The sequence below is a fragment of the Periplaneta americana genome, chromosome 7 (genome assembly GCF_040183065.1).
Source record: "Periplaneta americana isolate PAMFEO1 chromosome 7, P.americana_PAMFEO1_priV1, whole genome shotgun sequence".
NCBI lineage: Eukaryota > Metazoa > Arthropoda > Insecta > Blattodea > Blattidae > Periplaneta > Periplaneta americana.
Window position 1 is genome coordinate 57,224,819 of NC_091123.1, and position 19,084 is coordinate 57,243,902.

At 34.7% G+C, this 19,084-nt stretch overlaps 1 protein-coding gene and 1 long non-coding RNA gene across 7 annotated transcripts in view; one reads left to right on the forward strand and one right to left on the reverse strand.

Moving 5' to 3' along the window:
* The window catches only part of LOC138703118 (uncharacterized), a 169,012-nt gene that overhangs the window by 125,243 nt on the left and 24,685 nt on the right, over window positions 1–19,084 (forward strand). The window lies entirely within an intron of this gene.
* The window catches only part of LOC138703117 (ATP-binding cassette sub-family G member 1-like), a 96,290-nt gene continuing 89,065 nt past the window's right edge, over window positions 11,860–19,084 (reverse strand). For all 6 annotated transcript variants that reach the window (XM_069830712.1, XM_069830707.1, XM_069830711.1 and 3 more), the window contains 2 exons: window positions 18,375–18,530; window positions 11,860–16,238 (listed from right to left, as the gene is read on the reverse strand). In XM_069830712.1, coding sequence (XP_069686813.1) covers window positions 15,897–16,238; window positions 18,375–18,530 — 498 coding nt within the window. In that variant the 3' untranslated portion in view covers window positions 11,860–15,896. The remainder of the gene's footprint in view (window positions 16,239–18,374; window positions 18,531–19,084) is intronic.

The following is a 19,084-nucleotide window of genomic DNA, read 5'->3' on the forward strand; positions in this document are numbered from 1 at the left end:
CATCCATATAATTTAACTGATAATTGTCGTATTGTGTATAGCGAATGGAATGGAATTTTTGGGAGGGAGCCACTATGACTCAGTACTGCGACCTTTTAGGATCTATTGCGCTGACCCTCAAACTAGGCGCATTCCCAAACCCACACCGGCTGACTACACTAAGATTCGCTGCATATCCAGGTTTCGAGCAAGTCACCCCACTCGTCTTTAGGCCAGCTCCTCCGTGCGTCGTCAGCCGGAGTTCGAATGCTATGGAACGATAACGAAATAGAGAAATGTTGACGGAATGATGTATATGTCTAATATGGGAAACGGGAGAACCCCGAGAAAAACCCAAGCTGCGACCTTGTCCGCCACAAGTGCCACTATGGATTTTTCTATAGTAATCTCACTAAAGGTTTTGATTTATTTAGAGAAAATGAAAACTCGAGTGGGATTTAATTTATTGACTATTACACGATTAGAAGAGAGTAGGCCTATATTATAAAGATTAGAATAAATAAAATAAACTGTCTTGAAAATGTATTATTGTACCATTTCATCATTACAAATATTCCGCTAGATAGCAGTAGTGTGTTATGATCAGCTGTTCTCTTGTTACCAGTTGTGCCAACTATATACAATATTCATTGAACTCTATGGACGATTACTAGTCAAGAACGCTTTGTTGATTCGATTTAATTTTTATTAAATCAATTGCATTCCACTTCAGTTATCAATATATATTAAACAATCTCTGATACGTTACTGTCCATAATCTCATACAGCAGAAGCTATAACATAATCTAAATAATATAAACGATAAAAAAGTTTTAATTAAGAATGATTAAATAAACATTAATCATTTTAAAAGATAGGCCACAATTTTATTATTGAATGTATAATGTTCGCAAAAAGGAAACAAATGCTAGAGAGGTGATAAAAACAAACAAATGCTAGGGAGGTGATAAAAATTGTAGGATAAGCAGCCATTATTGGTCGAAACACGTCGTTTCGTACAGTTTTATTGGCCAAAAGAAGTATGACGTAGTAAAAGTGTAACAGTCAATGAAAAATCCCAGACCTGATCGGGACTGGAACCCGGACCTCCAGCCTGACAGGCTGAAGGTCTGACTACTCAGCTACCGCAGGAGAACTATGGATAGCAACATCTAAAACGTTGACAGAGGTGAAAAAGTTAAGCAAGCCACCCTGTATTATAGGGCGCATAATAGACCAATTCCGGACCATACCAATGAATGGTAGTTCCATGCTTTGCCATTATATCGACTTCATTACCGTACATTCCACGATGTCCTGGGCCCAAATGAAGTTACTTTATTAATTTCTGGATAGGATTTCAAGGGCAAATCTCGAAATATTAATTTCTACCTTAAAATATGTACTGTAAATATTACATAATAAAATAAAAGCTTGTTACATAGCTACATTATTCACTATGAATATCAATGTTCACGCTATGGAGTAACGGTTAGTGCGTCTGACCGTGAAAGGAGCGAGCCTGGGTTCAAATCTTGATTGGGGTTTTTCCTCAACCAATTGAAGCAAAATTGCTGGGTTACTTCCGGCGTTGGACCTCGGACTCATTTTACCATCGTTAATTCACATATCATCATCCATACCATTGCCCAGGTTCAGTTCACGGTGCGGCATGCTGTACTTGTACAAGAGAACGGCCTTTCGGCTACCCAATCATTCACAGAATAGGAATGGTAAGCACAAAGTATCAGACTGCAGTGCAAACCTTCGGATCCCTCCTCCGCACAAGAGAAAAAAGTCAAAGCATCTACTAGTAGAATTATTAATACCTTAGCGGCAAGCTTTGTGTTAAATATATTTTTTTGCACGTATCAATACTTGTAATATCAAGCGTTGTTGTCACGTTTTCGTTGTAAACATTATCCCTACAATTTTTAAGTATACCTTACTTACTTACTTACTTACTTACTTACTTACTTACTTACTTACTTACTTACTTACTTACTTACTTACTTACTTACTTACTTACTTACTTACTTACTTACTTACTTACTTACTTACTTACTTACTTACTTACTGGCTTTTAAGGAACCCGGAGGTTCTTTGCCGCCCTCACATAAGCCCGCCATTGGTCTCTATCCTGAGCAAGATTAATTCATTCTCTATCATCATATCCCACCCCCATCAAATCCATTTTAATATTATCTTCCCATCTACGTCTCGGCCTCCCTAAAGGTCTTTTTCCCTCCGGCCTCCCAACTAACACTCTATATGCGTTTCTGGATTCGCCCATACGTGCTACATCAATACATTGATTTCTATCACCACCATCCAAATTAATAATTTTTGAGCTATAAGATGACTTTTAATTAAAACTTATATTACAATTTCCAACTTTTTTGTCGTCAATAAACTCGAGACATGACAATGCTGTTACATACTCCACGTGGAATTGATATCGGGACGTAAATTATATTATTCTAACGCATCATTGCGTTAGACTTGTAGCGGGATCTGACATGGCCTAATCATTAAACAAACTCTTTTCTCTTGAAAGGAAAGCTTCGTCTTTGACTTCGCCTGGGTATTGCTTGAGCGCTGGGACTATAGCTACTGGGCATTTTGGTACGAGAAATCTGTTAGTTGATCAGTCTCGTTTCTCGTTCAAACAAAGTTATAATAAAATTTCTTTCAGTGCGAGGTGATATGTCTGCCAAAAGTCAGCTCCATTTTAAATTAATAGTTACATACGACTGAAAATATGGTAGTATTGTTGTTGCAGCAACACTTCTTTCCTCCATAATAATAATAGTAATAATAATAATAATAATAATAATAATAATAATAATAATAATAATAATAATAATAATAATCATCATCATCATCATCCCGTCCAGCCCCACAAAATTTCAGAAATTCCTCCTCTTATGCGTAGACTACTATTAGTTCGTGAGCTAAACGCACACGACAAAGCCCGGAACAGCTACACGTGTGCGATGTTGCAAGATCTACTTGTCGCCAAGAAAGGAAATACTGGTTTCCAACTCAATTCAGACCAGTTGAATAGACTTCAGTCTATGACGCAGCAACTGAGTAATGTATTGTTGTGACATATATGTCTGTCGTCACTGTAATGTCGTCATATCATGACGCATTAAAATAAGTTATTACGTAGACACGATTTAGGGTTATCCAACTTTTAAACGTATACCATTTCGCAGCTTTCTCTGAAATAGTATTCCTCGTCGCCTACCTTCATTGCAGCCTTTCAGTTTACCCACTTAAATATTTCTGTATCGTTGCCAAGAAGATGCGTGTACTTCCTTCGATGCCCACGAGGATTAAAATGTCCTGGTTTCAATGTACTACCACAGTCTAGTATAGACAGTCACGAAGCTCAATATGTAATAAATATGCATCCACAGATAGTTGCTGTCCACTAGGATCGCTACTATCGCCTCATTACAGGCAATGCGAAATAGTACCTGCACAGACTATCGTTCCTGGCAACCTCAACAACTCAAGCTTCGTGACTGTATATACTAGACTGTGGTATTACGTCGTCCTCCATGGGTACTGTTTATCACGCTCGGAGTTGTCCGATTCCCTCCTAAAAAAGGTGTAGCTCTATTCTTTCTTATGTCAAATGATATTAACGGAGGCCATGGACCAGTTCCCTGTTGTTTTAAATTGTAAACACTGGTAATCGGTAGCCCTGGCTCCTCCGTGCAATGACCACGTCTGTGGTCAACTGTTCTTTCATCTGAACTGCGACCGAACACGAGCGCTGCTCATTCGGTCTCAAATTTTGTTAATACTACTGTATCTCCCGTTTTATATTGTTTGTATTATTTTTATTTCTATTTCTCTTGTTTGTTTGTAATTATATTCTTTATTCTGTATATTTAAATTTAAATAAATAAATAAATAAATAAATAAATAAATAAACAGATAAATAAATAAATAAATAAAATAAATAAATCCAGGCGGCCAGATGATGATGGAATTTGTGACAGACAAAGCAGACATTAACGGTATCTAAAATGTATTACACTGTATTAGTATTTTCCGATAAGTCTACTATAATACTTGAGCAATTATAGTAATTTGTTATTGTATTCTGTATCATATGCTATGCGGACGTTTTCGCCAATAAAATTTGCATCTTCAGGTATAATTTATAATATCTAAATGTTTACCAAATATTTAATATTTGGATAAAATAATGTTCAGCAAATACGCATTATGAATAATTAACAATAAAATCAAGGAAATAATTGAAAATAGAACATATTAAAACAATGGTTGCATTTGGTTATTGTACTACTCCCTATTAAAACAATGAAAGTACGTAGTTATAGGTTAAAATGACTTTTACACTTGGAGGATTTAGTGAAGAACTGTTTTCAGAACATGGGAGGAGCAATAATAATAATAATAATAATAATAATAATAATAATAATAATAATAATAATAATAATAATTATTATTATTATTATTATTATTATTATTATTATTATTATTTATTTATGTATTTATTTATTTAATCTGGCAGAGCTAAGGCCAGTAGGCCTTCTCTTCCGCCCAGTCAAATAGTAGGAGGAAGAAGAATAAAATGCATAAGATTTGCTGATGATAAGGCTGGAGGCGATAATAAGGAACATGTTACTGGAGCTAAATGACAACTGTGAGCAGTATGGATGAAGATAAATGCAAACAAGAAAAAAACCATGGTTATCGGAAGAAAAATAAAAAGATTAACGTGCGAATTGGAAATGAGGCATTAGAACAAGTAAACAGCTTAATATATTTGGGGTGTACTATAAGTAGTAACACGAGCTATTGACAAGAAGTCTAAATGAGGGTAACAATGGCAAAGGAAGCTTCTAATAGAAAAAGGAGCATCTTCTGCGACTTCTGGAAAAATAACTAGGAGACTAATGAAGTGATTTGTGTGGAATGTTGCATTGTATACGTCAGAAACATTGAGATTACGACGAAGTGAAGAGAAACGAATGGAAGCGTTTGAAATGTGGATATGGAGAGGAATGGAGCGTTGAAATAGACAGAATAAGAAATGAAGCTGGGCTAGAAAGAGAAACTGTAAAGAAGGGATGGTAAACGGAAGAAAAGTTCGGAGTAGAAGAAGATATCAGATGACTGACAATATTAAACGTATGCAAAGACTACGAGAAAGGCGGAAAATAGGAGAATCCTGGGTTTGCAGTGAAATACCTGTCCTTTGACAGAAAACTATGAATGAATGAATACTTGCCACTGGTATAGCTCATTCGGCAGAAACAATCCAGAGTTGCAATCGGGCGTGGGTTCGATCCCCGCTTGGGTTGATTGTTGTTGTTTAGTCAACTGTCCAAAGACAGGTCTGAACTTCACAAGGGATACCAAGAAGATACTACTTATGAAGCAACTAGGCCAGAAGATAATGGGGTAGGGTGGCCGATTCCTTTCCCCCTCCATTGCATACATCGTGGATTAGCTACATATTACACTAGTCAGACTTCAGATGCATACGAACAATTAGACTATTGTTCTTCCTTTGACACATATCATCAAGTGAGATGTACTGCCTGATAATAGATGTACAGTAGTGGCAAAAAAACCGGACCGACCCTTGTAGCTGATTTCAGAGCCTTGGTCACTCCAGAGGACGATAGACTGATAACTAAGACTTTCGTGGTTCGAATCCTGCCTTGGAAGGAATTTTTTTTTATTCCTTATTCAAATTTATTCCCAATACTTTTCAATTGCTGGTAAAATTCATGTTCTGGGAATAATAAGTTAATTAAATAGTAAAATATCGCTGCAATCGAAACGTATTGGGAATAAATTTGAATAAGGAACAAAAAAGTTTCCTTCCCTGGCAGGATTCGAACCACGAAAGTTTTAGTTACCAGTCTATCGTGCTCTGGAGTGAACAAGGCTCTGAAATCAGCTACAAGGGTCGGTCCGGTTTTTTTTTGCCACTACTGTAGGCTACATATCAGCCAGAACCTCAATCAGAGGATTTGGGCTGATTACCAAAGTTGATTTTTTCCGAGGTTTTCTCCAGCTATAAAGCTAATGTCAGGTAATCTATGGCGAATCCTCGGCCTCATCTCGCCAAATACCACTCTCTACCATCAATCCCATCGAGGATAAAAAACCGAGTAGTCGGTAAATAACCAACTAAAAAAAGTATGTCAAATATTCTTAAAAATAACAAACAGAAATATTAAAAAGTAAATAACATTTGCTAATGACGATAATATTGTATCATTCCTTGCTGCCTTCCTTTAGTTCACTAAATTTACTTTTTTATTTTAGTATTTTAGTAGGTTATTTTACGACGCTTTATCAACAGTTTAGGTTATTTAGCGTCCGAATGAGATGAAGGTGATAATGCCGGTGAAATGAGTCCAGGGCCCAGCACCGAAAGTTACCCAGCATTTGCTCATATTGGGTTGAGGGAAAACCCCGGGAAAAAACCTCAACCAGGTAACTTGCCCCGACCGGGAATCGAACCCGGGCCACCTGGTTTCGCGGCCAGACGCGCTAACCGTTACTCTACAGGTGTGGACACTAAATTTACAATTTTATGCTAGTTAATAGTATAACTTAGTTAATCCCTCATCACAGTTATGGTAAGACTTGCCACGAAAATTGCACACTACAAATTTCTTCCCCCTTCCCCACCACTGTGGACAACCCTTGTGCCAAAGCACAAAAAAGGAGAGAGTTTGTTTTTCAAGTTGCCGCTGCCTCACTATCATGATGACATTCATCCGCTCCCGCCCACTGCTCCACTCACGTGTTTGTTTTCATTCGGAATGACACCATAAGTTCTGGGAATGTTTCATCCATTACGACATGGCATAAATAAAGTTGGATTCTGACCTCTTAGGAATGGAACTTCTTGAGGGAGTGACAGGTCGTTCTAGCACGTGTGTCTGTAGTCACGTGCAGCGAATTGTATTGGGGTGTTCTGTTCAAGATAGGGATGGGAGGTTATTCGAAAATAACCGGTTATCGGTGAACCGGTTATTTTAAAATTAATTTAACCTGAAGGAAGTTAACCCACCAAACATAACCGGTTTACCGGCTATTTTCCGGTTATTATTTTCTTAACACTTTAAAGTCAGCAAATTAGGCTAATCAAGATAATAAAATGAGAGGATACTTACAATAAAAATCAAAGAACAATTTGCACTCAACTGTAAATCAACCAGAAGATAGATATAAAAACGTCATTAGATACTGAGGATCATCATGACGTCCCTAAACAAAATACAAAAAATAATAAGAGCTTATGAAATTGCATGTACTGTAGTTGATTAGTTGATTACTTCAGCCATATTGGGGTTATAGAGGGTGATTCACCAGGATTTGCCGTCACTTACGGAGCTTATTTCCGAAGACATTCTGAGCAAAAAATATCATATAAACATTTGTCCTAATCTCAATATTTTCAGAGTTACACTAATTTGAAGTTGTTTGTAAAATACCATTATTCTTTAGTTTTAAGGGTAAAAGAATATTACAGATAAAGAATGAACTGTTCAGGAGTATCATTTCTTTAATTAGCTAATATTCTGAAGCTAAAAGTTTGTTGTGAATTCAATAGTTGCTTCGTACAGAATTGTTGTCGATTTGTAACTAAAAAATTACATTTTTATTACGCATTTATCACACAATTGTTACAAATCACGTCACTCTTGTAAATTCTTCAAGACTGTACATTAGGATACATAATTAAACTGTAAAGAATCAAGTTCCTAAAGTCGTATGATTTATAACAATTTTTGTGATAAGTGCGTAAGAATAATGTAATTTTTAGTTAAAAATTGAAAAATAAGATCTGTAATAAGCAATTAACAACACATTTTTATCTTCAGAATACCAGCCAATTAAGGAAATGATACTTCTGAATAGTTAATACTTTGCTTGTAATATTCTTTTACCCTTTAAAAAAATGGTATTTCATTAAAAACTTCAAATTAGTGTAACTATGAAAATATTGAGATTAGGACAAATGTTTATGTGACAATTTTTGTTCAGAATGGCTTCGGAAATAAGCTCCGTAAGTGACGGTAAATCCTCGTGAATCACCCTGTATGTAAGATAAGTAAAAAATAATACAAACTACATAATTTTTACAATTATAACTTTGATTATGATACATGTCGACGGGCAATCTATTCTCTTAATATAACCAATAAATACTGACGTCAAAGTTTCTCGCTGTGGATAGAGAACATCTGCGACAATGTCCATCCATGAAGTCCACCTGTGGAAGCGATCGCTATTGGGAAGCTAGAGACCTAATGGGACATTTATATAAAATATCGATAATCTATTTCAATAAAAAAAAGTTTATCGCCGTGTGAAATGCTCTAATACCCGCAGATACACTATAAGCCAATCAGAGAAAGTCAGCGATTAAGACAGGCATATAACTTATCATTGACACTGAATCGAAGTCGAATCTCAATTTGCCTCTATGGAGAGATGAAGTAAGTAAAGCAGTAACGCATACCCTATCAAGGAATGGCCTACGAGATAATTAATTGTATACAGGGATGATTAATAGAGTACAAAATAATAAAAAGAGAAGATATTCGACTGATATTAAATTTCACATAAGCTTAAAATATATTTGATTCGGTGGATGTATTTAAAAAAATACCCGATCATTAGGTTATTGAGGAAAATAACCGGTTATCAGGTTAAACCGACAAGCAAAAATAACTGGTAATAAACCGGTTATTTTTGCCCATCCCTAGTTCAAGACGCGCAACTTTATTAGGGTATAAAGTTCTTGACATAGAAACATAAGTAGGTTTGTCAGCTGCGGTGAAATATGCAGGGACATCATTTTATTTTTATTTCAATTTTTATTGTGCCTCAGTTTTTTAATGTACTTCACTCCCACCTCCTCTACTACTAAACTTCCAACCGTTCTCCACACAGAACCAAGAGTATATAGTCAAAGTCGCCTTACGGTTATAGTAAACACAAACAGTACTGAGTTAGTGAGTATAATATGTTCCAGAAATATGTTGGTGTTTTCCAGTGACGAAAGAGCTTTCAATATTGAATCATATTCTCGCACAGGTACTGTAGTACGTTTGCCTATGTCGCATCCCGGTTTTCCCCACCAGCTTCTGCTCGCCCCTCTGTAAAGGCTAGTGGCTGGGCTGTCTTAGCTATTTTCTGAAAACATTAATTTCTGTTAGGAATTGGACGTCTACGTAATATTATACAACTGTTTAAAATAACTAAAATAAAGGGGCCTCGTTAAGTAATTAACTGTCACTTGATTTTCCTCTTTTCTACGATCCTGCGACAAAACCTTGGACGGACAGTAGATAGCATTTCTGAGTAATTTTATCTTTTCGGATCGGGCGGAAGTGAAGATTGAATTTACAGTACGTAAGGTAGGGCCTACTCTTTTATAGAGTGTGGCCTAGGTACAGAATTATTTCAACATGAGTTACTAGCACGAAGGACGAAACTGGTAATTGGAATTAGGTACAATAGTCTATAGGTGCGATAATATACACACAGAAAAAAAAAGAACTGAAGCTTGTATCGAAATGAACGGCCATCATTTTCAAAATTGTTTAAATATCCATATTATGATTATTTTTCAATTTAACTTCATTCTCTATATTGTACGCTAATGTGCTGTAGACAGTATAATGTACACTACATAATGAATACGTCCGAATGGACAGTTCAGTTCGTGAGTAAAAACACTTATTGTTAATACAGTACTGTATTTTGATTAAACAAAAACCTAATGAAAATTATCAAGCTCAAAATCGCGATATTTCCTATTTTAAGTAAATGGATGAACTGATTTCCTTCCCTCTATACCTAGTAAAGTGATTTGTTTGTATTTTACGCAGTATCATCGAACTCCAGTCGTGGAAAGGGGTAAGCAAACGGTGTTTCGGTTCTCAACCGTTAATCCAAAGGTATAGCCAGATAAATATTAGAAATGTTAGTAAAAATAAAATTATGTCCCTGTATTTGGAGACTGTATTTCGAAAATCTTATATAGGGAAAATCATATAATTTACTCATTATTTAACTATAAACAACAAGGAGGCTGAATTAATTACATTTCTGGAAATATCTGTAGCAAAAGTATTATATTTATAGCTTATGTCATTCTGGGTAATAACGAATTGTTCCATCTTCCGGTTCCCAACACCAAGGAAGTTATTCCACAACAGCCGCACACTTCCAGTCCTCTATTTTCTACTGACTGTACCATTCCGGGGGGTCGTTTTCTCTTTCGGCTTTCTAGATGAGTCTATACCACCCCATATGTGTTTGAGTCGTCTTTTATTCGCTACGATAAATGAATAGCGGTTTTTTATACTTCACAATATTCAGACCATTTTCTTTACAAATAATTTCGTGTATTCTTTCATTTCGAACAGTTTCATACTGTTGCTGCCAATCTTCCAGTTCGCTAAAATTACCCGAACACTCCCAAATGAAAATGTTCGGTCCTGACCAAGTAAACGGAGATTTGCTTGTTCAGTATAAACGCGGCTTTACAGAATGGCATGATGACAGGCTTGCAAAACTTATTGCCTACATACAGGAGGACTGCCATCAAGACTCAAACTTTCATTTTTTTTTCTGGTACTGATACTGTAGGCCTACGTGTTCAAGATTACACCTGATGAAGTGATGAGTAAAACTCGACCAGCTTTTTATGGAGACATAATTTCCTCTATGAAAGTTATTCCATGCTGCTGTATTGTACAGACGGATACATCGTTGCATTTCCGGAATACTGTTGTTACCTCAAAAAAACAAAAATTGAGATTTTCATGTGAATTGGTTGAAAAAGTCAGTTTTTATGTGGAATAATGTTGTATCTCCGAAGTTATACCAATTGTCGCTAGGTGGCAGATGCATCGCTATTAATGGGAAGCAAATTAAGTTTTGGGAAAATTGAAACACGCTCTCCTGTAAATAAATAAATAAATAAATAAATAAATAAATAAATAAATAAATAAATAAGTAATTAAGTATGTAAATAAATAAATAAGTAAGTAAATAAATAAAATAAAAATGAAGTGTACTGACTAATAATAGATGTACATATCAGTCAGAACCTCAATCAGCGGTAAATAAGCAATATATTTGAAGCAATGCCTAGTTGTAATAGTATTTAGATGTACTTCTGTTGTTTTATATACACTAGAAAATAAGTACATATCTTATTTTCTGTATTACAATGAGGGAGATGTCCGCTAAGAAAACGCCTATATACCCAATAGTGATTTCTAAACTCCGAACGCCCTATAGTCTTACAATGAATCTTTCTTTGTTACTTAGGAATGGTACAGGATTGGAATTTCTAGGTCATTTTCAAATCATAAAACACACCCCAACGAAATTCTCAACACACAACTCAATTTCAGAACACACCCACTCTTTGACTCTACATTACACCACACGAACACATCCTCACAAGAAAGGTTAGTAGGTTATTTTACGACGCTTTATCAACAGCTTAGGCTATTTAGCGTCTGAATGAGATGAAGGTGATAATGCTGGTGAAATGAGTCCGGGGTCCAGCACCGAAAGTTACCCAGGATTTGCTCTTATTGGGTTGAGGAAAAATTCCGGAAAAAACCTCAACCAGGTAACTTGCCCCGAACGGGAATCGAACCCGAGCCACCTGTTTTCGCGGCTAGACGCGCTAACCGTTACTCCACAGGTGTGGACGCCCTCACAGGAAACAAAACAAGAGGCGCCAAGACCAACAACGACCAGTTCTGAGGATGACCCATAAAAGGTCGAAACATGTAAACAAGGTATGTTAGAATTTAACACAAGAAAGTCTTATCATACATATTCCGAACATAAAAAGAACTTTATTTAAAAGTAAGTACATATACAATTTATAATTACTAAAACTGATATCAACTCTTTTCATTTATATCAGTCTTTAAACAACAGTGTTATACCGTAATTAATCACTCAAAAAGAAAATATAATAATTTTATATTTACATACGTATTTGACGCGCCATCTTTCTCAAGGCTTCCAGTATTATAGGCTACTATTAACATATTATCACATTTTCGTATTTATTCAAATATATAAGTTATACAACATGTGCAATAGAAAATAATATATACGATGTACTGTAAACTGGAGTAAAGAGGATCACATGTGGTAAAGTGGATCATATGTGTATTGTTAGATAAGTCAGCGCCACATGATTCACACATGCAAAGAAAACTATTTTTAGTGGCACTTATAGAAGAAAGGTTTTCTTTTCATGTGTGATCCATGTGGCGCTGCCTTATCTAGGCAATACACATATGGTCCACTTTACCACATGTGATCCTCTTTACCCCAGTTTACGGTATTAAAAGTGAAAAATGAAATAATTTGATGTACCGTACATAGACCTAATAACGACTTCAGTTTCAATCACGTAAATATAATTTATTATGTCTCTTACAACTTTTCTTTCTTTAAAAATTTCATTTTAAAACACTGTACACAATATTCGAGCTTCGATTTTATTATTAGTCCAGATAATATCTTTTATTTCTGGTAGTTATCACCAGACAGCGGATTTTCTGTCCCTACACAGTGACAAGACGTCACGTCCCTTGGCTTACAGAGAGCGTAGCAATGAGTTCAATGACCTCCCTGCAACTATCATACACCTCACGTTCAGTATCGGGACAGAAAATCCGCTGTCTGGTTATCACATTTGATTTAGGATTATGTTCGTTTGCATTTAATGTCATCAATAACATTAACTGAATAGGTATGTCCGTCAAATTGCTTATAAAAATCACAATGCTACAATTAGCAAAATATTACAACCTTTACAGTGTTAAACGTTTTCGGCATAAACTGCCACCTTCAGAACACGTAACAATACAAGAATATGAATACTTCGTGTGGAAACATTATGGCCAAGATGTATGTTGCCCATAGACCTGGCACAGCTGACGATAAATTTCAATCGGCGCTATGCCCTGTGCATTCAAAAACTTTATCACTGATCGCACTTCACATGCGGGAGCTGGAATAGGAGCGTCCATCTTCAACCAAGGCAACAAAGCTACTGAGAGAACTCGGGAAGTTCTGCTAGTGCACGCGCCATGCCAGGACATTACTCTATCACGTATATACAGTCGCTTCGCGCAACATATGGTTTGCTAGCTGTGGGACGAGTGGGAAAGTTACATTATGGATGCGCCTCGTATTATCTTATCCAAAGAATAGGGAATATATTGTAAGAATTGTCCAGATATCCTCACATAAAGTGTTCCACAAATCTTTATTTTTAGCCACTTTTGTTTTCATTATCTGTAAATGATTTCGATTCTAATATTGAAGTTGACTATTTAATCATCTACGCTAATAGTAAATTTTATATCTATTATACCTTGATAACTGTTTCTGCGAAAAACAAAAAAGAACCTAAAATAAGGTCAAGAAAATGGTTTCTATTTTTCTATTAAATGGTCCTGTCCATTTCAATAATTGAATACCGGTATTAAATTATAATAGAAATGAATGTCTGTTTTTAATAAGAATATGAATTCTTGCAAATCAATTTTAAACTGTACAGGCAGTAATTAATATACTGTAATATAATTATTTGAAACCTAATTATTCCTGTCAATTTATAGGCCTTATGTTGGGCAATTATTTAAGTTGTTCTTTACATTTGGAAGATATTTGAGGCTACCAAACTAACAAGGTTTGTTTTGTTCTTCGGAGCTTAAGAATTTCGCTTGGTACATTAGAACTTTTTAATGTTTATTATGTTTAGGTTGATCTATTCTAGCTTATAATATTTCAATATACAATCGCAGCTCACTCATTCAGAAAAATTGTTTTTAAATTCATGCCGAAAGAACCCTTGAAGTATATTTTAACAATAACAATGCTTACAAGGTGACTTTGTCTATGAAAATAATATACAGTTATTTAAAAAGAATCAAGATGTTCATGATTATTTTACAACAATTAGAATACATATTTACATAAACTTTTTTAAAACAACAAGATATCTTAAAATGAATTAATTATTGCCCATATGCTTCATCAGTTGTATTGTAAAGGAACTTTCTAAATTAACAATTCAAGACATTTAAAAACAATCCTTTATAACAATTTTTTTGTTTTTATAGTTTTCAAAAATTACTTTCATCAATGAATTCCTTCGATGTTATTTACTGTAAATTCTTTTTCATATTGTATTTTTTATTTTTCTAAACTCATGACGAATCTATCTGCACTCAATAATGGTAAAACATTAAAACATTTCATACTACAGTCGCTGTGTGAATATGTATATTGTGGCAATATTTCAGTCATTTATAGGAATGTTTTATGAAGCACTATGTTAGAAACTTAGAAAATGTATCTAAATTTGTTACCAGTATGCTAAATTCAGGTACTGATTTCAAGTGATACTTGCTTATACAGACATAAATCTCTTAATCATCTTAATATTTTTTACCATTTCAGAAAAATAATTGTAATGTTGATATACCGGTAACTTAGCAGTCAGTATTAGTAAGTATTTTATTTCTAAATCTGTCTTACAATAACTTTTCTAATTTTAACTTTAAATATCTAAGTCATACCAGTGACATGGTCTCATGTGTCAGTAATATAGCCTATTCACTTCATATAAATTAGTATAAAATACACAATAAAGTTTCAGATATTAAACATTTGTTCTACATTATCAGATTAACTGCTAATTTCTATTCAGAATTGTTTGTTGATTGCATTGCTTTTCAAATCTCATATAAAAGATAATGTATGATATGTTATCGTCATGGTCACATACTGGTAGTTTAAAAAAAAAAGATAGTTGAACGGTTAAATCTGTGGTGTTCGGGTAAATGGGGTTAAGTCATTTTTGTGTCCAAAATGAGTACACATGTTAAATTAGAAAAGTGGGAGTGCAAAAATCAAAAGAATACTAGCATTTGATGTGTTTTATTTGTGTAGAAAAATGTTTGAAATAAAGGTTCGAAATTTAATTTTCATTTATCTCACAACTCATTTTTATGACTTATCTCCTTTTACCCAAACAATACAGAAATATATTCTGCACTCTCACATACAGTTTCAATAATGTGAATCATACTTTACTTTAAAAATCTCAATAAAAATCCATTACATAAATTGTTAAGATAATTATCACAGTCATGTCAATATAATTTAATTTATGGCATCCAGATTGTCATGTAACTAGTGTTGAAAGTTGACTTTATAGTCAAATACAATAAATCCGTAATAATATTCGAAATCCAGTGCATTCAGCTTAGGAAAGTGAAATATTTTTCCTTCTTTTAGGTCTGGATTTGTATTTCTCGTTTCATGTTTAGAGAAGTGCCAAGATGGTCACATGAACAAGGACCTCTATCAAGTTATGAATATCTTACATACGCGAATATTCCGCGCATATTTTTTCTGGAATTTAGCGAAGAAAAACTGGGGTGCACGCATTATTTGAAATAAGATTGGTACTGTTTTGCAGTATCACGAATTCACATGACGGAACTGAGGATGATGCACTATTATGGGAAGATGGCGATGACAACAATGATTCTTACGCTAGTGATGACGATGAAAGTGATGAATAGAGGTAAGGGAGCATGTAATTATTGACTTTAATATTTTCATTGCACATATTAACATTAAATTGATAAAACCATAATTCGCATTTCTTTTAACTTCAAAACAAATGACGATAAAATTGTTCTGCCATATATTGCATCACTTTCTGGATATAAGACAATCAAGAACTAAGCAATCAATTAATTTCCAATTAATTGACTTCACTGTTGAAGAGAGCATAATATTTTCTGTTCGATTATATTTAATCTCCAGAATTTTTTATTTCACGAGATTTTAAGTCTCCACTTCAGTGCAGCATATAACGCAAATTGCAATGCAACTATCCAACCAGCAAGTCCAAGTACATCCATTCCATAATCTGATTCCTCCATTCCAAATTCTTCTAAGATCTTTGATGGTGATTTGAAATAACAATACGGTATCGAACATTCTAAGTCGGTTCTGTTGTATCCGTAAATGCACTGCATTGAACCTTCGAAAGCATAACGAAAATAGCTTACATATGACAACCAATGTAAGTATTGTGGAATGTCTTGAATTTTCAGGAAAAAACCAGAAAACAAAATCATTGGAATGCTGGATGCAGGAACCAGAAATATCCCAAGCTAAAAATAAAAATAAAAAATGTGGTCAAAAATAAATAAACAGAGGTTAATAAAATTCAAAATATGATAAGCATGACAATGAAATCACTTCCCTTTATTGTGCGTTTAGATACTAGCTATACAATTAGTATCGTAGACTTACAGAACATAAAAATTAAGAGCTATTTCTCACCCCCTTCGAGATTCATTTTTGCTGATCCCAATAGAATATTGGAATAATCAGGAACTTCTTCTCGCAATCATTTTTGGAATCCCTTTACCCAATAACACAAGTAGACAAATCCATCTGATAGAAGTTACTTAAAAGTCCACTGCCCTTGGTCAGAATTGAACCAGGGTACTTTTGATCACGAGACTACCATGGATAACAATCAGCAATCAGCATGCCCTAAATAAATATCTAGATACCGATACCTGAGCGTATTGCAATACCTACAGAAATTAAGATTTTCCACATACAGGTAGACTACAGATGTAATGAATGCACTTGACTCTTATTTTCAAGTACGTAATTTGAATGCATTATGTGCCTTCTAAGCTGCTCTCTTCCCATTAGACAGTACAGCAACAACATAGACACTTGTCCTGAATCATTTAGGCTACAAAGCAGAAATTTTACATTTATTGTTATTATTATTATTATTATTATTATTATTATTATTATTATTATTATTATTATTAATGTTTCAAAACCAGAATAAAAACTACTTTGCTTCTGTCCATACCTTTCAAAATTACTGATTTTTTTACATTAAACCCATAAAATGGAATATCTACCTTCATTACTGTTGCACATAATTTTTCCCCTAACAACATTAATAATAAATAGCTATATAGAATAACTAAGTTGAAGTCTTTTAAAGGATCAATTGCTCTCCTAATAAATCACCTCAGAATGATGATAACTTGTCTCATGTAATCTCATTATGTATCTTGTTTTATTTAATCTATGTTAGTTATTCTATTTATTTTAATGTCTTTGTAAACTGAAATGTATTATGCATCTTGTTATTTATTGTATCTTTTGATAGTTTTCCTATATCTTTGAAGAACTTGAGCATGTTAAAATTAAATCCATATTAGAAATCTTAATTTGTGTGCGTGTGCATGTGTATATGTGTGTGTGTGTGTGTTTGTGTGTGTCTAATGACGAATCTATAATCTGCAATAGATTGTATAGAGAATAAATACATAGGTTGGATAAAAAGTAATGGCAACACTGCTGTCACATACCGATGGTGCGTTCGAGAGCTACCAGCTGTGTGGACATGAACAAGGACTGTTAGATGAGTTCGTGCAGCCAGCGGCGACAGTACTCCATCAATCTACTGCAGTGTGTAGAACGTTCACTTTCATAGGGATAGTGCGAGCGCCCTAAGACCATCCTTACAAAACTAGAGCAACGTTCCTGGATCAAAATTGAAATGGCACGAGGTCATAGTGCACAAGAATGTTTTCAGGGACTGCGTGAAGCATGTGGCGATGCAGCGTTGCCATATCGCACAGTTGCATGATGGGTTAAAGCATTCCGGGAAGGTCTTGTTGCACCGGTACCAAGGGGAAGGTGACGATTTTCTTGGAAAAATCGTCGCTATGGACGAAACCTGGACTCGCTCGTATGAACCAAACTTGAAACGCCAATCAAATGAATGGAAGCATCCCGGTTCTCCTTGTCCAAAGAAAGTCCGCCCTACACAAAGTGCTGTGAAGGAGATGTTCATTGTGGCGTATGACACTGATGGGGTAATACTGCACCACGCTGTACCTCCAAGGCAGACGGAAAACGTGGACTACTGGAACATCCTCCGTACTCACCCGATATGATCCATGCGATTACGATCTTTTCACCAAAGTGAAAGAACCACTGCGAGGGACCTGGTACAATACCAGAGATGAACTTATCCGTGCTTTAGGGCGGTCAATACGGAACATCAACAAAGATGGACGTGCTGATGGTGTACGACTCCTGCCAAACATTTGGCAAAAGGTAATAAATAAGGGTGGCGACTATACAGAAAGTACGTAAATGTGTACCCCTGTGAATAAAGCCATGTCAGAAATATCGAACTGTTGCCATTACTATTTATCCAACCCAAGTAAATATAATACAATACAGTACAATTTCATGAATTATACCTGTGCATCAAATGCTGCTCCAATTGCTAGTCCCATTGTCTGCCCAAGGATAGTTACCAGCACACACAACACCCAGAACTGAGTAAATCTTGACCATTCAAAAGGTTGACATGTTAGGAAGTAACCTATGCACAAGAATAACGTTGGACACAGGATCTGAAAGTCAAACACAAAAAATTCAATATCATGTACAACAGCCTGTGTTTGAGAGAAAAAATATTCTTTCTATCTTATTTATCTAGATATTTTATTTTTGAGAATAATTTGCATAACAATAATAATAATAATAATAATAATAATAATAATAATAATAATAATAATAATAATAATAATAATAGTGGTGGTGGTGGAAGTGGTAGCAGTCATCGTGATGGTGGTGGTACTGGTAGTGGTATGCCTAGTGGATGCAGCAGCAACAACAAATAGAAGGTATTTTTTTTTACTTTCCAAATTTAATCATCCATATTTTTAGCCTGAAATGTTCCTCAATGAATTATTATATAAAAGTAATTGAGATTTGTAGAACATAATAAGAAAATCATTATTTTACTAATACTTGAGCAGCAAATGACATAAAATTTATATATATATAGTTACTGAACAATGATTTCATTAAATACAGAGTTTATTTAATGAGAGATGTAATAGCAAAATGAAGGAATCTAGCTATAGAATCAAACGAGAATTATGTCTTTTACGATACATTTTTT